The following is a 21700-nucleotide window of genomic DNA, read 5'->3' as shown; positions in this document are numbered from 1 at the left end:
TGTGAAACAATGAAAAGACTCGTGCAGCCACCTTTGCTTCTCTCCTGCACTTGAAAATATGATTGGCAGAATCGTTGAAATGCTGAATTATGATCGTCTAGGGGGTCAAATCAAGATTGCGATCTTTTTTCGATTAATTGTGCAGCTCTAGTTAACAGCAAACCAAAATCATGTGCATGTTATCTTGATAATAATCTGTGTTTTGTACACATAGTGAAGTATGAATGCTTCATTTTGTTGTACTTTCCCACAATGTGTACCACACTGATCACATTTTGGCCAGTAGATGGAGTGTTTTAGACCTCATTGCACTATTTAATGTGATCCATGTGTATTGGGATTGTCTAAAACGCATTAGCCAAATCATGAGGTTAAATTTGTATTTACAAATATAGCTATTTAATAGGCAAGAATGTTTGTCTATATTAATAGCGTTTGATTAAACATTTTCTCATTTTATTTAGCTCAGATCAAAAAAGTTTACTTCTAAAAAATAAAAATCTTAAAACAAATGAAGCAACATATACATCTTGGCATGTTTGTAGATGTTCATCCATTATTGAGCATTTCTCACTGCAGGCTTGTCTAATGCTTTCTCATCCACTGGTTTATTTATTGACGTGTCATCCCAGCAGGACTGATGCTTGCGCACAGAGATCTACATTGTTGTCAAGTATCCTGACATTTTAATCAAAAATTTTGCTACTTTTTGGTGAATCCTTCAAAAAAACGTGCTAAAATTTATACAAAGTGCGTTGTTTTACCATCAATTTATGTTTATAAAAAGTAGTTTTTGTTCGAGTCTCCCCTCCTCCAGAAGCTTGTTTCATTGTATTAATATTTCAATCACTTGTGCAAAACTTCCGAAAATTGTAAACACCTCATTACACAATGTACAATTAGATGCCAGAGCCACTTAACGTCAAAACCCACATTAAAGGCATTAATTTGCAGTTCCACTTTAGAAGCAAATTGACATGAAATAGAGTGAGACAGAGTACTTTTTTTTCCTGCGCCACACGTCGTTTGAAAATATTTGAATTAATAATGTTTGCATGCATTCAAAATCCTTTACCATGGAGCTGTAAGATAACGGAGTAATTCAGGAGCAGTAGTAGAAATGCAAATGCTAAACCACATTGTGGGAAACCTGTTTGATAGTAATAAAAATGAGATGTTATAATGCAAATCACAATGCCGTGAAATAAATGTAAACACAAAATATTCTTTATTTTTTCCGTCTTTAACTAAAGACTACACAGATTCACTGCTGTAGCTCTAAAAGGTATCTACATTTGCATTTTATTTACAGCCCGTTTCTTGTCTTCCTATTTACAGTTTCCAAGAGAAGCATTTAGAAACACAGTGTTGAAAAGAAACAAAAAGTCCAAATGAGTTTAAAAACAAAAAGCCTTACAATGTATTTCAGTGCAATTGAACACATAGCATTTTTTATCCTTCATTTGACGTTGCTTTTTTTTTTTTTTTTTTAAATACAGCGATATTGTCAGACCCTTCAAGTCACTGCATTCAATGACAGTAAATTAAACCAAAATATGCTGGACTATATTTTACAGCTTAAAAACACTTGATCTAGTCATTTCAGTGAGCGTCCCCGATTGATTTCCCCGAGAGCGACAGCAGAGGCAGATTCATGTAACGCCAATGCGCCTTCATGTCCGACATATTAACACCATCCAACCAGAAATAGATGCACTTTGAAGTTCACGTATCCAGATGGTGGGCTGATGTGCATTTCAACTGCAGGCCTTAATGCATCTCAGGCAGCACTTACGACATTGGCCCTTGCTTGGGAGACCCTCGGGGCAAAGGCTATTCACAGGGCTTTGCTTACCACAATATGCAGCACTGACAGCACGTATTTCTTAAAAAAAAAAAAAAAAAGGAATCTGAGTGCACGTTTAAGTAATGTGCTTTTTTTTTTAAGCATTCATGCCACTTTACGCTTGAAGCGCTTATTTCACTGACAGATATGAGGGTGTATACTCCTCTAAAAAACACAGCACTAAAATAAATACTGCCATTCAGGAATGGTCCGTAACCATGAAAACAAATTAAATGAATCGACCGACCTTTTGGACTTTATTCCATGTGTTGAAACACTAGGCATTGTTCAAGTACAACAATTAGCAATAAAAAGGACAAATGTTCACATTTTTGTATGTTTCACAACTGTTATACTGTGAATGTTACCATGAAATAAGCTATTTTACTTAAAAACAAAGTCTCAGTAGCTCCATTTCAAAACCTAGCAAGCTGCCTTGCTGTCTAACAGCCTACATAGGGAACTGCCTTTTATAGGCAGCTCACTAATGAGATAGAACTTCATATGTGATTTATTTGGATCACCACATGCCAGACAAATAGCTCTGTGCATGGAAGAATTAATTTCAGTAGTTTAAAATTAGCATTTTGCTATGCTAAATGCACCATACTCGTATAAATAAAGTGCATACAGCACAAAAATACTGGGTGAGAGTCTAGAATAAGTTCAGACTACTTCTAACGATACTTTTAAGTACAAAATTAAATACAAACAAAATATATAATGATAAGTTTTTCAGCCATTTAGATTTTTTTAACCTACATGTGTGTAGGTGCGTTTACACCATGTCATAATTTGAACATCATTTTAAAAAAGCATTACGATATTGTAAAACTATTCATTACAATTCATAAATTGGAAATGTGCATGATCATTGTACCATCTATGCCAGATCTAGTTGTGCCCTATGTTCAGGCATGACAGTTTTTCCATAATTACATAAGGGATAATTAATGACAGCCTATTAAATTAATAGACAACAACACACACGAGGTGGTGATGAAGCTATGAAGCAAATTGAAGTGGTCATAACATCTCGGGTGTGCACTATTTTCTAATAATTCGTCAGGACAGATGTCAACGGGATGTGTTGAAATTCTGACATGGTGTGAACACAGCTTGCAATGCTGCCTTAAATCTAACTAAGCTATTAGAACAGACTTTTAAAATGGCATCTAGGTAGGCAGCTCACTAGGTTTTGTTTTAATTCAAACAGTGCTGAATCATTTACACACATATCTTTAAAGACCACGGGGCTACCTATTTCCTACTCGTCTCCTAAATACTTGTCAATTAAGTTCCCTTTATCTATGTGTTTTAAGCCATTTTGGTCAAAATTGGAAATCATAATAAAAGGATGTTACCAGCAAACCACTCAGTCCCAAAATATTACAAGACACCACAACAAGTTTAGAACATGAGATGGGTTCAGTTAGGAATCTGAACTGGTAGCAATGCACTGCAAACATCAATGTCCTTGTTTAAGTATGACACAGCCGGTGGGCTTTCAAGTATAAAAAGAAGCGATTAAAAGAGGTCTCTCCTTGGCTGAGGCGCAGGAAAAGGCAGAGTAGAGTGAAGCTCGTGAATAACAATCTGCTCGTCTGGCAGCAGGCTGAGCCAGTGAGCATAATGCATTACCAGCCTTCTTCCTATATTCCTTTAAGCAAACCCACAAACACCAAGGCATAAACCGCCGACTCCGCCATATGCCACCTTCTAGCGGCCGCACTTGAAGGGCAAAGAGGGTTTAAGAATTACCAAAAGAGAGAAGGGCACTCTGCTGTTGAAACAGTGCAACTGTTTGCAACCGTGTATGTCATGTATTAAAAAAAGTCTGGCACAGTCAACATAAAAATAAAGTAACGTAATATGGTCACAAACGCAACTTGTCTTTGGCAAGAAGTCCGGGACGTTGAGTCCGAGCGCGGGTTCCCTTCGCGTTCATGTCACCTGCGACCCATCTCAGTCTGTCGCAAGAAATGGACGTTATTAATGTTGTCGGCCAACTCTGGGAACTGGTCGACTGATACTATGTAAAAGCCCTCATAGCCCTGTACGCGTCCAGAGCTCAGGAGCTGCTGCCTCTCCCCGTCCGTCCAAGTCCGAGAGCCTTCTTCTCCTTGCCGTAGTCTGTGGCGCTCGTGGGCCCATGCGGCTGCAACAGCCCTCTGTCGTGCAAGCTCCAGAACACGGACCTTTTCTTCGTCCACACTGCTGCCGTAGCGAACATTAAGGCTTAGAGTACCATATTGCATCTGAATGTCGGTTATGCGGCGCGAACGTCCTCCGAGGACCATGTTGACCTGTGAGACCGTTACGTTGACGCCTGTCTCCAGCGTACGCTGGCCGACTGTCATACCCAGCAGAGATAGATCACCCTCTACCAGACCTGATTTGACAAAGTAGTGCGTGTCCAAGCCTGCAATGGTGAAATGCAAGTCCTGCAGGTAGCTTGCCTTGTCTAGGACTGCGGCGATCCTTCGGCCATCTTCATTAGCCAGGCTGATGATGTCCGCTTCAACGCGGCCTTCCCGGATGGCTACTTTCACACCTTTCCCGAAAAGCGAAGTCCCTGTTGCAAAGAGCGTGCGAAGAGGGGTTTGAGGACACCCGGAATCACTCGCACTGTAGATCTGGCCAAACCGCTCCAACCGGACAAAAGACTTCAGCTGTCTCTGGACTTCACACTGCACCCCAAGAACAGACTGCAAGAAAAAACAAAACCCTGTGAGTGTTCGCTTTGATCATGGGTGACTACTTTCATTGAGAGAATAAATTAAACGTATGATATTGCATCTCCAAAAACAGCACTCGCAATTACTGCTGGCCATAGCAAGGGCTGCGGCAGCATAGATCGAATGTGACATATTATGACACGGTTCATCTCAGCAAAACATTGTAGATCCTTGCATATGATTTTCACATTCATTAAGTTATCTCCTCCTGTGGCAGGCGTCATTGCGCCCACCACCTGCGCTGCTGCTTCTATTTCCTGGGAGTAAGTAACATTTCCTGATGGCTTGCGCAGGATGGGCGATCTCAGCGGGAAACTCTTCCTACCCCCACATTCAGCTGCTCGACTTTCCCCTCAAACAAAAATCGTGCTGCTTCATTAACACTTCAAACATTTCACCTTTCCTGATATAACTAGGTAGCATAACTCATTCTATTTTATGCTCAGGTGTGTGAAGTAAAGACTTTTTTGAAGATCTTTCAAATGTGCTGACTTGACGCGTTAACTCTTGAATGCCTTTTTATCTATGGAGTAAACAGGTTCTTGTGATTATTAAACCCATTCTCTTCTGAAGAGACAATCACTAGAGAGCATTCACAATCTTCAGAATCAGAAAAAGCTTTATTGCCATGTATGTTTACATAAATGAGAAACTTGTTTTGTGGCAAAAGTCAAGAAAACAAATTCTGTAATCAATTGAAAACTTGACTGTAATGAAAATAGAGTATTGCTTAAAGGCTTAGTTCACTCAAAGATTTGAATTATGTTATTAATTACCCTTGACCAACCCCAAAAGCAAAATGTTTCTTTATTTTCAGAATACAAAATAAGATATTTTACATGAAATCTGAGACCTCTCTCATGCTCCATAGACAGCAATGGTCCTGACGCATTCAAAGTATATGACTTCAGTGGTGACTTCAATTGGGATATTATCAACCTATGAGAATATTTTTGTGCCCACATAAAAAAAACGTAATTTTATTCAACAGCTCTTCTCAGTGTCAGTATATTGTGCATATTCACAGGACAACTTTGCTCTTTGTTGTGCATTTGAGGAATGCAGTAATGTAATTACATTACATTTTAAACTTGTGTAATTTGATTACAGAACTAGTCATTGTAATCGCATAACTTAAGTTACAAATATAGTTTTTAGAAGAAAAAATACTTCTTTTAAATCACGTTTTCCACTGCAACGTCAGTTAATTAGCATGCGCTTCTAATAATGCTGGAGAACCTTAGCTGAAATGGTTGCTGTCGAGAGTGGTTGCTTCCTCAAGTGGAAATACAGATATTACTTTGATTTCATTGAGCATAAAAACAAAAATATTGCTGTGAAATTCAGTCTATGTTCAGTCACTGGACTTTCGACTGCTTTTAACTCGACCAGCAACTTGTTCAAGCACTTAATTAAAAGTATTCTACTACAATACTTGTCACCAAGGAGGACACCGGCACCCAAAAACAAAGCGACCCAACTCAGCCTAAACAGGCTAAATTGGATTTTTGTGCAGGATCGGGAATGAAGGTATCTTCTGAATGTGAAGAGAAGTGCAGCTGTTTGTCTGTTGTGCACACTCGCATTTCCCAAGCACACCCATTTGAAAACCGCAAGTCACGTGACAATAACTGAGCAATCAGCTTTATATATTGTATGTAGTATATACTGTATACATTTCCGTAGACTAATTACCCCAGGCAAACACAGAACACCCAAACACTGTAGTACTTTTTCATACTATGGAAGTACATGGTTACAGCTATCCAATTTTCCTCTAAATGTCTTATTTTGTGTTAAATAAAAAAAAAAAAAATAGACAAACAGGTTTGGAACAAGTGAAAAAGTTTTGGTCGAACTCTTTAATTCTTTTGAATATGTCAAGCTGAATGTGATCAACCCATTGTAATGTTTTTCAATGGATATTGAATTACTGAAAGAGTTTATTTTGCATTTTTAAAGGTATATGTTAAATGTTTTAAATGTAACTTCAAAGTAAAGTAATTAGTAATCTGACTAACTTTTACATGAAGTAATGTAAATGTAATGAAATCAGATTACAATTTTCAAGTAGTAGTCAGTAATTTTTAATCGATTACTTTTTTAAAGTAAGTTACCCAACACGAGTGCTCATGAACGTGCACCCTATACTGACACAGAGGAGAAGAAAATGTTGAATAAAATACTTATTTTTATTTTGTGTTTGCATAAATGTATTCTTGTAGCTTCATAATATCCTGATTAAACCACTGATAATAAACAGACTATTTCGAGGATATTTTGGCGTATTGTTCTGGACTTTGAATGTGTTGGGAAAATTGCTGTCTATGTAAGATGAGGGAGCTCTCGGATTTCATTCAGAACATCCTAAATTGTGTTCTAAAGAAGAACAAAGATCTGGATCAAACGGCAGAAGGATGAGTAATATCAACAGAATTTTCCTTTTTGGGTGAACTATCACTTTAAAAATGTTGAGGGAATCTTTAATCCACAGACTGCTTTGTGAAAAATGATAGTCCTTTCCTGAATACATGTAATTCTGAGTTTGTGGATGCTTTTTGTCAGAGATTGAGGTTGAAGTCAGGTTCATTTTCCATATTTTCACTTCTGTTTTTTTTACCATGCATATGCCACAAAGAATAAAAAACAGCATTCCTTGAAGAGAAATGAATACTTTCTCTTCTGTCCAACAGTAATGCCATTATAAGCTCCCCTCTCCTTTAATGTGACTTGACGGGAAATCCTCGCCCCAAGAGGAGATTTAGATAAGCACGAGGGACCTACACATGCAGCTGAATGGTACAAGTCCTAGAAATAGTGTGTTGTGGGTGTCAGACTCCAGGGTTCCTGTCCGGAAGGAGAAACAGAGTCCAGCTGAATCTCTGGCAGAGGAACAAAGTTCTTGCGCTATCTGATATGAACCCTCAGAGTACATGTCCCCATCTCTCCCTCTTTACTCTCTGCTGAGTGTTGCCCTTCACTACAGATTGAGTTACTGAACTTGAAATGAAATAACTGCTCGTTTTAATTTATCCGTTTTTTTTCTCCAGTGATGAGATAAAGTGCAGAGCGAATGAAGCCTGCAGATGTTTCTCCTGATTAAAAGACCCGGTACTCCCATGTAAATGTGCTCAGATTTACAGCTACTTCATCTTTATATTCATTTAGAATAGTGGATATTTTTTAATCCCCTCACACAAGCACTTGTCAACACAAGCATCTGTTGTTTTAGGAGCTTGTTGTTTTGTTTGGTCTCCTCCATTTCGTTCCCAATTTTCCAATTTTGGTACTTCTGGAAATGGCAATAATTGTGTATTTCTGAACCAAACCGAATTGTTCAGTGGAAACAAGCTATTAGTTTGTCTAATGCCTCTTTGAGTATTTCAAGGACAACAATCATGAAATTATGTGTCATATTTTGAATAAGAGACATATATATATATATATATATATATATATATATATATATATATATATATATATATATATATATATATATATATATATATATTAGAAGTTTCTAAAAGATTCTGAGATTCTAGGAGTTTCCCAGAATGGGATATACACGTTTATGAAAAGCTTATAAATAAAATAAAAACTGCTAAATGAAAAGAATCATTTTTAAATCACAATCAAAACATTTGCTAAAAAAATAGAGTCAAAAGTGTCAATTATTGAAAACTGAAATGTATACATCATCTGAAACTGAAAAGCTTTCCATTTATGCATGGTTTGTTATGATAGGACAATAATTGGCCGATGCAACTACATTAAAATCTGTAATCGAAATGTGGAGAAAATGAAGATCTCACCAATGCATATTACCACTAAAACATTTTCTTCACAAAACATGGTCTTTAATTAAAATTCTACAGACTATTGTATGCATTTCTGGCTTTTGCCTATATATACACATGCTACATGGTATTGGAAGAGTAGTTTTGTGGTGACAAAATAGAGAATATACTGTACAGAAGGCAAACTGTACAAAAACAAAAACTCAAAAACTGCATTTTAAGTCAAAACGCTTAGGCGTTTAACAGTCACTGTCCTGCCACCGGTTAAGTTTACGTTTACTTCATTATATTGCAGTCAAATACGAATCTAATCAAGACAACCTATATATTGTTGGAAAGGCCTAGGTCTTCTAAATACATATTTTACATAATTACTTTGTATAGTAGTGATAGAGCAATAGATCAAACCCCATTTAATGTCACACTTCAACCTATTGGACCGTTTGCAGTTACATATTTAAACCATAATATTGTAGTCTAAACACAAATCAATTATGACAAACTATATAACATTTGAAAGCTTAATATGTCTAGTTTCCAGATATCATGAGGTTTATTACTGAGCAACAGTTATTATTTATTTGTGACAAGCAATCAGAGTTGTAAAGCATTACTTTGCTACAGCAATCCACATGCAAACATGTTTTTTCAGACTGTTCTAACTTCATTAAAATGTGATGTCTACTTTACAAATATTGTCAAAAGAATGAAAAGAAAACTAGTTCGTATTCCTCAAAAACTATACTTTGAACCATGCCTTCATATGGTCACCAATGTAAACTGAATGGTGGTGATGTCTGGTACTGCACCCAAACAAAATGTTACTGAAAGCTCTTTTTTTAGGTATCAACTTTAAATTTAAAATATAATTATAAATTATGTTTAGCTTTCATTTTTGTCATTTCTATGCTAAACCATTTTTGTTATTTATATATTTTATGTAATAAAATAAAATGTACATTTATATATTTTTTTTCATTAAATAATGCACATAACTTTTGTTTGATTTAACTTTTTGAACCTTAACTTAAATTCACTTAAAGTCGCACATATGTTTTTTTTTAAATGAGACCAATCTTATATGTATACATGAAAGTGTTGAAGACTGGCAATCATTTAAGTTAAACATGCAATTTTTATGTCTATGTTCAAAAAGTGGTGTTGACTAAGGGGTAAATGTGTTCAGCAGACAAAACAAATAAATGAATAAATAAAATTTGGGAATCCCCATCTTAAAAGTGCACTCTACACCTCAGAACAATCTGTTTGTTTGTTTCTTCCAGCAGGCTTCTCATTCTGGTCACAGTTCAGAGGGCACAGACAGAAAAAACGACTGGTGTTTGCTGCCTGTACGGTAACCTACGCATTCGACTTTTCTCTGACCAAAAAAAAAAAAATTAATAAAAAAAAAAAAAAAAACTCAGGCAAAGGAACACATCATTCAAAAAGCACTGGGTGGTCAGACAGCATGGATGTCTATTAGGGCTGTGATCAAAGTCAAAATCAATCTGTGGCCATCCAGTGGATCTCAGCCAGCACATTTACATCATTCCTCATCCTCACAGCTCTTTAAGACCCTGGGAGTCTAAACGAGAGTGAAAGTGATAAAAAGTTCCACCCTCACTATCCAGCTGTTGCTGAAAATTTTTTTAGAGCTCTGAATCCATCTTGTTTGGTCAAAAAATCTTGAATTTAATTAGGAAGCAAGATAACGCAAACTAGATTTGTTATCTAGTTGTGATTTATTAATTTTCCTTCAGCTTCAGCTTTACTCATCAGGGGTCGCCACAGCGGAATGAACCACCAACTTATCCAGAATATGTTTTACATAGCAGATGCCCTTCCAGCTGCAACCCAGTACTGGGAAAAATCCACAAACACTTATTCACACACTGCATTATCTTTATAAATTTTTATTTAACCCCTTGAAATGATCACACCAGTGTGTTTAAAACCTTCAGTACATTGCGTTATCAGCTAATAAATTCAAATCTGCTTCCCCTGCAATGTTTAATTATTTTTAAACATAATTATAAGATGCATTCACATTAGATACACAATGTTTAGTTTGCTAGAACATTTATGCTATTCTTCTCCAGTGGTGGAAAGAGTACTGAAAAATCATACTTAAGTGAAAGTACCATTACTTGCCTAAAAATGTAGTGCAAGTAGAGTAAAAGTATCTGTTTTATATATTACTCAAAGTATGAGTAAAAAAACCTTTCAAAAGTACTCATGAGTAGTGAGTATTACACTGAAAATGCTGATGCATTTACATGTAATTTGTGGATGTGTGCAAGCATAACTTTCTGTAGTGTATTTAGTTATTGCTCAGCAGGCACACAACATCATAAGTTGTTAGTATTAGGTTAGATTTAGGTTGTGATGTCAGGTGACCAAAATTCAATGTCTAGCCAGTGTCTAAAGACAACCTTATTTTGACGTCCAATAACGACGTCAAATGACGTTGATATTTGGTTGATTATAGGTAGCAATTATAAAGCGCCCTTGAGGTAGATCATTATGATGCGATTTACTTTCTATATGCAATTTAATTGGACAGCAATCACAGGACGGATTTTTCTAATACCCATAGACAAGAAAAAATAAAGTAGTGACTGAGGTTGAAGGAAAGTAGTGAAGTAAAAGTACCGATACTGCACTAAATATGTACTCAAGGAAAAGTAAAAGTACACATTTTTAAACTACTTAGTAAATTACAATTCCTGAGAAAAAACTACTCAATTACAGTAGTTTGAGAATTTGTAATTTGTTACTTTACACCACTGTTCTTCTCACAGTTAAAATGCCACTTGCTTTCATGTATTTCAGGAGAAGTTGATGAATTAACATGTTGGAAATCCAGCAGCACTAATCTCTCCCCTGCAGCGCAGACTAACATGGCCATGTGCCCATCACTCACCAAAGAAACGTACATGTGAAAGTGTTAATGAATAACATTAAGGGATAGTTCAACCAAAATGTAAAATTCAATCACTCACACACCCTTCTCTTCTTTCCTTTTTATATGGTAACCATAAAACGTTAACCATTGACTTCCACAGTACATTTATTTTTCATTGACTACCAGTTTCCATCATTGTTCAAAGTACTTTCTTTTTTGCTCAACAGTAAAAAAAAAAAAAAAAAAAAAAAAAAATAAGATTTTTTTTTATAGTAAACAATAAGTTCATTTATTAAATGTTGGGGTGAAGCATGGTCCACGATCCAGCATCCCTCCTTCAGCTGTTATGATGTGGATAACATGTTTCTTAATAGTTGCTACATAGCAAATTTCATCCAGAAAACAAATTGGAGGAGAAAAGGCTACCAGTAATGAAGGGTCATTTCCTGTGTGCCTTCAGATACTCTGCTCTGCAGGTCTTGTAAATGTAACATGGGCATTATGGCATAAACAACCCACTTTAGACTCTCAAAAGAGCAACAGCACAGCTACAGGCCCATTAGTACATTTTTATTTTAAATGCAGCTGCTTTAAAAGCCCATAAATGACCCCACAATTACATTTCCAAAAAGCAAATTGGTTCGCAATTAGAACTCTCTAATAAAAAGGGAGAAATATATGCTTGTGGGCTTGAGCCAGAAAGAGCTGATTTTTGACTGACTTCAACATGTAAAAGTTATACAGATCATTCTATTTTTGTCTCACGTCCGCAGTAAAGTTTGAGTCTCCGAATAAACATTCAGAAGTTTTTACCGTCTCGTGAAGAATATGAAAAAACATTTGAAATGGAAAATTCAAGCAAGGGTTTGGAATTGAATTAGGCGTTTCTATTGAGCTCTGTCTTGAAAGAGGTATTGGATTCAGTTCTGAGGTTCCCAAAGGATAGGAACCCTACGAGGTACATGATAGAGCCGGATTCTCCCCGGAGGCTCAAGATTGCTGCCCAACAGAGCCCATCGCCGAATCTCTGCATTGTGTCCAAGTTGATTTGAAGTCAGCCCACAGCTCTCGCAGAGAAACAAACCTTCCACAGCGATTCTTTTAACTTTGCACAGGTTTTGAGAAGTGGTCAAAATAGAAAAGTTCACTTTCCTGTTTGGGGCTAGGTATAGATACAAATTTGATTCATCTTTGATTCATGAGATTTAATTTAACTATAAATAAATTTAGTTTTGCCTCGAACATTAAAAGGCAAATCCTTGGCAAAAAAGGAGAGGCAACATGAACAAATGAAAGGACAGAGTAAGGAATGCTTTGAGGGATGGTGGGAAACCATATTTAAATCAAAGAGGAGAACAAAACCCAGGGAAAAATCTTAAAGAGGTGAGTGGAAGAACCGTATGTGATGTGATCTCTCTCTCTGAGCACAAAAAAAGTTAATCTATCAAAATAAACAACATATCATACAGAAGTTGCTCAGTCTTGTTTACCTGTGTTTGACATTAGGTTATATTTTCCTAGCCTTGCTTTCTGTTTTTTTGACCCTTGCTTTGTTTTGTTTGTTTACGTTGCTTGCTGCCTGCCTTTTGACCATCTGCCTGTTTTATCGACCATGACTCTGGATTTCCTGTATACATCTGTTTGCCTCTGGGTTGACCGTTGCTTGCCTGACCATTCTCAAGAAACCTGCGTTTGGATCTTCACTCCCTTGTCATACTCAACTTCACATGGCAATAGACTTATATGGTTTTTCGTCTCAAGGCCTCATATATCAGGTCATTACTGACTTGATTTGGTTCTGATCTTGGCATAATTTTATTTAATACTAATTCATGTAAAAATTATGTCTAAATTGGTTTGATTTGATTCATCAACTTGTCATTGAAGTGCATACAATATTGATTAATTTATATATACATCAAAATCAATGTTTAATCAATTTAATTTACTTACTATCTTGATTCAACTTTATTTGATATTAATTTACATATATCATGTCAAAATTGAATTGGTTTGACACACATGGTTGCAATTCAATACTATATTGATTGGGTTTGATATCATATTGATCTATTTGGATACATTTTTATCAACTTTATATTTTTTTAATTACATTTTGATTCACAGACTTTTTATCCAAATTACATCTCAATTCGATTAAGATTTAGAAATTGGTACTGGCCTATCAAAAGGAAAATTGATATTTAACTAATAAGACTTATTGTTTTTATGCATTGTATTTGGTAGAGGCTTTCTAAATGCACACTCTGACAAGTTACACAGCTTTGTATGGAAAAACACACAACGAGAAAAGACAGTGTGCTTGTGATTAAATTATAATGACTAGTTCACAAAAGAGAATCATTTGGAAAGAGGAAAAAAAAGAGATTCTCTGCTGGAAGTTAAATCTACACGGCCGTCAAAACCCAGCACATCTTTTGCAAAGAAACTGCTTTCCCCTCACAACTCGACTGAATAAAAACAAAATCTATGGTGTCTAAAACTTGAAAGCCTTTTTTGGATACTTCAGTTCTCCTTGAATGTGTGAAAGCCATACGAAACCTGCCAAGCTGACGGCTTCAAACAGCTCCATCACATTACATTTAAAATCTCATATCTCAGCTGTCTGAGGCACACCCATGTCGCTCAGCCTCAAATGCTAGCTTATTATAGAGCTTGATAGCTTGAGGTTGTGCTGCTAATACTGTTGGACGGATGGAATTGAAGCCCTTATCAACAAAGCGATTGGACCTCCCTACACAAGTTCAACAAAAGAAAGAAACTCATAAAGGTTTGGAACAAGTGGAGGGTGTGTAAATGATGACTGAATTTTATTTTGGGGCGAACTATCCTTTTAAGTTAAAGGCTTGTTTATACTTCTGCGTCGAGTGATCTGCGTGACCCATGGCGCCTGCCTTGCGTGTAATTGTGCATTTATACATCTGCGTGCTGTTTGTGTTGCACTGCAATAACACTTCTGAAATGCTAGCTGGCAGTAAGTTTTTATGTTCCTCTCTGTTGAGTTTCTTTGCGGGTGTTTTGTTTTTTCTGAAAGCTACAAGTAGCTAAAACTCGCTCATTCTGGACATGCAACAACTTTAATCATAAGGTAAACACAAAACAAAACTTTCCATCTGGAGCTTCTTCACAGGACTCTATACTTGTAAACACTTGCTCCAGCTCGCGGCTCTCAGCACCGCCTACTCTAGTCACTGCTACCACACCAACCAATCAGTACTCATTGTTGTGACGTCTAGTTACATTTTTTGAATAGTGCATGTCAGTATCAGCTACAGCAAAGGCTAAGCGACCGCGCAAAGGCTGCGCTAGACCATCCGTGCGTGCTTGACGCAGAAGTATAAATCAGCCTTAATTGATAACCATTTCACATGTAAGTTTTAAACACTTGTGCTGACCCCCTGCATAGTTTAGAATGTGTCACTTTTAAAGTTACAGCCCCTCTGCACATATCGACAAACATCCCAATTATTCTCTAATATGTGTATGATTCATTCATTCATTCCTTTTCCTTTGGCTTATTCCCTTATTTATCAGGGGTCGCCACAGCGAAATCAACCACCAACTATTCCGGTTTGTGTTTTACACAGCAGATGCCCTTCCAGCCACAACCCAGTACTGAGAAAAACACCCATGCACTCTCGCATTCACACACACTCTCATACACTATGGCCAATTCAGTTCATCCAATTCAACTATAATGCATGTCTTTGGACTGTGGGGGAAACCAGAGCACCCGAAGGAAACCCACGCGAACATGGGGAGAACATGCAAACTCCACACAGAAATGCAAATTGGCAGAGCTGGAACCCGAATCTTCTTCCTGTGAGGTGATAGTGCTAACCACTTTGTTCTTTGATGGGTGCTGCCTTGTTAGTCTGTGCTGCAGTGGAGAGATTAGAGCTGCTGGATTTACAACATGCTAATTCATCAACTTCTCCTGAAATACATAAAAAATAAGTGCCTGTTTTTTGCAGCTGGAAGGGAATCCGCTGAGTAAAACATATGCTGGATAAGTTGGCGGTTCATTCCGCTGTGGCGACCCCAGATTAATAACGGGACTAAGCCGAAATGCAAATGAATGAATGAAGTTCAATGGACTAAAATTTTAAGAATTTTAAAAGAAGTTTTAAGAATTTTTAAAAATTTAAGGCAACCAGATTTTTTTTTTACAGTTTGGGAGAAAAATAGAGTAAAAATTCTAGTTACCTAAACAGTGTGCATATGATGTGAATAAAGCACATCATCTGAATATGTTAAAAAACAATTATTGCAGTCTCCACAGACATCAGTGTGTAACCATTTATCTGTAACCATGAATGTTATATTTTGCTAGTAATTATGTGTACTTGAATCTGGTGTGATGAAACCTGTGCAATGGTTAAAAGTAAGGTTTTAGTTAAAATTTTTAATTAATGAAACAACTGAATGAATTAAAAACATTACATTAATTCATAAAATAAAATTAAAGCTTCAGTTGCTGTTATACAGCAAATATGTGAAAATGGTTTGGTGGGATAACTACAATTTTATATAATGGTATGAGTGACTTTTTACCTCAAGAGGTAAAGTGTCTTTTACAACAGCCAGAAGAGCCGCCACCATGTCCAACTAGCTCCTTAATTATTCAGATGGCTTAAAGGAGGCTCGATAATGAGCGCATGTCTGAGACTGAGAAAAACAGGGTGCATTGAGACACGGCGGCATGAAAATAGGCAAAGAAAGGGAGACAACATCTTTCAGAAAGCTAAAGAGTGTGAAAGACTGAGCTGAAATCAATGGCTGCTGCTGGAGGAAATTTGGAGTGAATTTCCCTAATGGCAGTCCTATTACAAGGGCTCTTTAGCTTGACCCCTTTCCCTCGGCTCATGGAGCCAGAGCAGAGGCCACGCTCATTCGTGCGAGCATCTGGCTTGATTGGTGTGGTCTCCTTTGGGAGGTGGCAGACTGAAAGGTCAAGTTACTGCAAATAAAGTCTGAAGCTGGAGTCAAAGGCCAGGTGTGTTTTTAAAGAGGTGAGCAAACAAAAAGACAATTTTGTTATTGGATGAATTACCTTGGTGCTATCCCACTCCTGAGTCTTTATCTGGGTGTGAATGAGCTCGTATGAAGGCTCCATGGCATCAGTGACAGGTTTGCGGTAGCCAGGGATGACATTGTATAGCTGGAAACCGAACGTCACTAGCCAGCTGTTAACATCTGTTGGAAAAGAAATGCGATGCGATGAAAAACTTACAAAAGACCAAAGGCAACTGCAGCTCTCACTGTTAATGCCTGTATAACAATTTAGTCTATTTGGTTGAAGTAGACCACAAAAGCATGATTCACTGCAAATCAGGACACATGCCAAGTGAGCTGCTTTTTGAAATAAGCTCCCGCAGTCATTACAGGCAACGCTAGTTTCAGAGACAGGACTAAATATGATTAATCCTCCACAGGAAGTGGCAAATCTCCAAAAAAAAAAGATGATCATTTGTAGCACTTGGTCCACACAAAAACCTGATAAAATTAGAGCCGGCATGTGAGAAACTGCTGGTGCACTTGATTATCGTACATGTGTCATGCTGTGACCAAATGTGTCACCCTGCCTATAATCAGAAAATGCATTTTGGTATTTGTGCATATTTAGAAGCATTAGCATGGATAGTGAACGCTATCAGATTACACAGTGATATACTTGGAATATGAACCTTGAACAAAATCAAATGGCCTTTTTTAGTGTCTTTTCCCTGTCGCATAAAGCACATTAGTCATGGATAGAAGAAACTTTGGTGTAGCAGTGAAGTGCACACTGTCGACTGCTCCTTTATTTAAGACTCTGTCACTTGACAGAGTTGTTTTAAATATGAATGTGATTAAGGACAATGAAGGGACCTCCTGCATTTCTGAGAGGAATGAAAATGTCAGTGCCATCACTCATAAAAGGCTGATGGCTCACTCAAGTACATCTAATATCGAGCAGAATCTTTAGATTCTCTTCTTCAAAGCTAGCATTAATGATGTAGCGTACAGTCTAGCTGGGAGATGTTTAGCTGATCTTGAATAATGGCTTAGTGCATTGTAATTAAAAAATTCAAATGATAGATCATGTAGCAAATATAGCACAGACTCTAGTGTATGCTAGTTAGTTCTGGTCTAGTACATGCGGTCACACTTTATTTTGATGGTCTGTTTGTTGAATTTAAGTTATATTGCATCTACATGCCAACTAATTCTCATTAGATTATAAGTAGACATGTACTTGCAAAGTTTCTTATAGTCAGTTAAATGTCTGTTAAAGGAGCAGTATCAACAGATATTAAGCAGTCTACTAATACTCAAATGGAACATCAAAATAAAGTGTTACCGTACATGCTACATGCTAACCAAGCAGTGTTGGCCAGCAATGCATTTAGGAACAATCGGTTTACAGTAACCAATAAACTTTTTGTGGTGCTTTATGAAAAACCTATTTTGTTCTAGACAATTCCCATGAGGTGTAGTTTTGTTGCATCCAAGGTAAGGGTTAGGACAGGGCTGCTGTGCACTCCAAATAAACTTGTAAAGTATATGAATGATGCATATGAATTTTCAAATAACAAGGCCGCAAATATGTTCAAGAGAATACTCAATGGATCAACCACAACAAAGTGGTTATATCATAAACAAACAATATTGTGATTCTACAACATTCGTTTCCTTTGGTAGTAAGGGCATGAACCAAGGCTTTGATTTCAGTCAAAAACAGCATGTATTCACTGTTATAGACTACAAATGTGACTATAATATTTAGTTGTTGTTTTTTTTGAGTAAGGCTGTGATTTTGCTTTCAAGTGAAGAGAAAAGTGAATCAGCCCCTAGCTTCTAGTTCCATAGACTCCTTTGTGTTATTTGTCTAACACTGGGGAGCATTCACTACTATTTACCTCCCGCACAGGCCGAGGAAGCAAAGACTGATGGGATATTTTAGAGGAGCAAACCTGAATGAAGAACAAAGGGCACTTTGTTGTGCTGTCATTGCTCAAAAAGCTGTGTATGTGGAAGCAAGTACACCCCACGCTGGGGCTGGGATGAGAGACTGAAAAATAATCACTGTTGTGCAAGGAGGATTCTTGGCACCATGTACTCATGGTGTTTTAGAATGCTGAAGGTAAAGTGTAAAAGTGAAGATATTTGGAGATTATTAAAAGCCCCCAAATTTTTGGCCCAAGATGCTGGAATAAACTCCAGCATCCCCGCATTCCTCCACATAACTGTTTGGAGATGGGTCAATATATCAAATAATGTCCCTCTCAGTATGTTCCAAACAATATTTATAAGAAATTATTCTTACCTGTCATGTAGCACTTGGTTTCTTGGCTGTTGCTCAAGGGGTTGTTGTTCTTAAACAGGTAGAGGTTGAAGGGCACAATGTTGTCGCTGTTGAGCCGCTTCCAGATATCGTGGTCAGGAGTGGTCCACCGGCCTGCAAGAACATCGTAATCTCTGCGGCCCATGTGGACAAGCTTTGTAAGGGGCTCATAAAGGCCGCCCTGGTAGCCTATTACTAGCTGGAAGCTTGGGTTGGAGTCCAAATATACTTCCCCAAAAGCTGTGTGGAGAATCTGTTTAATCATGAGACCAGCACCACTAAATACAGCCAGTGGAGTACCAATGTTGTCGCATGCCACATAGAACTCATCCCCACTGCTCAACTCCATGGCAAAAAGATGGCCTTGAAGGTCATAGTAAAGTGAGGTGATTTCTGAGCTTGAGTGATTGTACATGTGTGTGACTCTGGTGGGACTGGACAAATCTGCATAGAAGAATTGCAGATGGTGACCTTGGGTACTTCGACTGGACACTCTCCTGCCCAAGCCATCATAGCGGTACTTGATAGTCCATCCGTTAACTTTGTTGTAAGCTTTAACGAGCAACCCAGCAGAGTTATACTCAAAGAAATCATTGCCTCTCTGCCTGAGGAATCCATCCTCATCTAATCGGTACTGCACATCACCTAAACGGGTAATGCGGTCCCGGATGTCGTAGCGTAGTGGTGTAAGTCTGGCACTATTACCAGGACTAAGGAGGTGCAAATTGCCATTAAGGTCATAACTGTAGCGCCATAAAGGTTTATCATTGATGGACACTACCTGGAGTTGACCATCTGCATCATATTCATAGGCATAACGGGTGGTATTTGCATAGGGTCCGACTTTAAGCTCCTTGGCCACCACTCGCCCCATGTTGTCGTACTGTACCATCATCCAATACATGAGCGAACGGAAAATCTCATACTGCACCTCTTTAACTCGTCCGTATGCATCAAAGTGTTTGGTGTGGGTCATTACAGCTGTGGTTATAATCTGATTAATATCATAGTAGATGACCCCAAATTTGCCAAACTGCTCTGTTTTGCCTGAGACGTCATCATATCGATAGAGGTCAATGGGCAAGGGGGTTTCATTGATCACTGCTTGCATGCTGGTGACCCGGAAACTGTTGTCATAGTTGTAGTCGAAGCGGGCGTTCACCATGCCCTCCTCACTGAAACGAAAGATCTGTCTGTCGATAAGTGGTCCAATCTGCCTGTAACGTATGGTACAAGCAAAACCTTCACTTTGAAGCCCCACAGTTTTCAGCATGCCAGCAGATTCATCATAAGAAAAGGCAATCCGTGTCGTATCATAAAGGATTTCTAGCAGACGGGAGAGTTTCCCATACTTATAGATGACTCTACGCCCTGTTCCTTGGTGGATGGTTTGCAAAAGCAGTCCATCTTCACTGTAATCTTGCAAAACTGTGGCATTGCCCTCGGGTGGCCGGTATGTGTTTCTGTAATAGCCGATGGAACGGGTGGTCTCCAAGGTCTGTCTGGCCACATTGGGCATGGTTACTGAAGAAAGGCGGTCGTTCTTGTCAAACTCGAAGATGTATTGTCGCTGGCTGTAGAGCAGCAGCACCATAGACTGCCAAAAGAAAAATGACAAAGCGGTGTTCAGTAAGCTGATTTAATGAAGCAAAGTAATTCCCTACACATTCTAACAGCACTTCAAATAGTTAAATGTGAAACTCTCCACCCAATGAAACTGAAGGTCACTAAGTACCCAGGAGTCACATTGCACCACATGACTAACTGCACAACAAACGGTGGGGTGTCACAGAATCACTTCAGGGTGCATAAAAATTACAAATATGCTGCTCTACAACGCTGACTGAAAAATGAAGAAGGGCAAAATCTCATTTAATGAGGATTAAGTCATCAACCCCTCCCCCTCACCACTTCTCCTGATACCATTTTTAATAATGTCACCTTATATGGAGGTCAGTGGGAGGATATTCTGGAGTTTAGATTTCAGCAGGAAGCAACTCCTCTCTTTTTTTACTTTGAGGCTATTGATCTCACTGGTATGTAGTCAGTTTAGACTGGCAAGACATATTAAATAGAGCGAGTTTAGACATTATAATCGATTCTTTTAAAACAATGTATTGGGTTGTCAGCATTTCAACATACTATTTTGCAATTACACTGTAAGGTCTTCCATTTCTCAGATATTGGTTCTAACAAGATAGTGGTCTTTTACTTTTTTCACAGTGATATCTTAGGAGCGATCAAGTTGTCAAGCTGTCTGTCGTAACAATGGCTGTACTTGAGAGAGGACCTTTGCCTATGCATGCAAGGTTAGAACTTATTATTGAAATAAGTTCATCAAAAAGATGTCACTGGAAGAAGGTACAACCATGTTGCATTGTTTTACACTCAAAGGTGCATACCTTTTCAAGGTAGGTGTAGCTCCATGACTTTCCATCTGCAAATATCTTTGAGGTGATTCTCCCATTTTGGTCATATTCCATTCGGACTGACATAGTGCCCCTCTGAATGCCGGCAATGTGGCCACCCGGTGAGTAAGTGACATTGACACCATTTAGCCGACTACTTGGAGCCCACAACGTAGGTCTTCCAGCATGATCATAGTGGATCCTTAAGGTGAACTTCCTGTGGTCATCATACACTTTCTCAGTCCTGGTTACCCGGTCGAAATCCATGGATAACAAATTTCTATTATGAACCTACAAAAATAACACAGAGATTAGACCACTAAATTTAACAGGCACACTTGGTAGAATGTAGTATCTTCTGTTAGTGTTCTTACACTTTAATGATTTTTACTATCACACTTCTAGAGCAAACAAGATTGAATTCTTTGCTTGCTGCATGTTAGAACAAAAAGAATGAGAGAAGCAATGCATTCAGTGTAATCATTCCCATTCCAGGAAGGAATCACTGAGGGATAGATAACTTCCGTTCTACTTGAAGGATCAGGAAAACACCTCTGAGCTGCATATGAAGTTAAAAGCTGCACTACACTGTTTGAATGATGTCATACTGAGTTTTTGGCTCAGTTCAAAGCACAGAGCCCTCAGACCCCAGCACGTG

The 21700-nt window shown here is 38.0% G+C and overlaps 1 protein-coding gene across 8 annotated transcripts in view; it reads right to left on the bottom strand.

The window, feature by feature from the left end:
- Positions 1-1241: 1241 nt before the first annotated feature.
- tenm4 (teneurin transmembrane protein 4) overlaps positions 1242-21700 on the bottom strand; it is a 493967-nt gene continuing 473508 nt past the window's right edge. For all 8 annotated transcript variants that reach the window (XM_056474308.1, XM_056474302.1, XM_056474300.1 and 5 more), the window contains 4 exons: positions 21037-21333; positions 18617-20231; positions 16361-16503; positions 1242-4554 (listed from right to left, as the gene is read on the bottom strand). In XM_056474308.1, the coding sequence (XP_056330283.1) occupies positions 3796-4554; positions 16361-16503; positions 18617-20231; positions 21037-21333 (2814 nt within the window). In that variant the 3' untranslated portion in view covers positions 1242-3795. The remainder of the gene's footprint in view (positions 4555-16360; positions 16504-18616; positions 20232-21036; positions 21334-21700) is intronic.

The sequence above is a fragment of the Danio aesculapii genome, chromosome 15 (genome assembly GCF_903798145.1).
Source record: "Danio aesculapii chromosome 15, fDanAes4.1, whole genome shotgun sequence".
Lineage (NCBI taxonomy): Eukaryota > Metazoa > Chordata > Actinopteri > Cypriniformes > Danionidae > Danio > Danio aesculapii.
The sequence above is the reverse complement of the archived record's forward strand: the minus strand, read 5'-3'. Positions and strand labels throughout refer to the sequence as shown.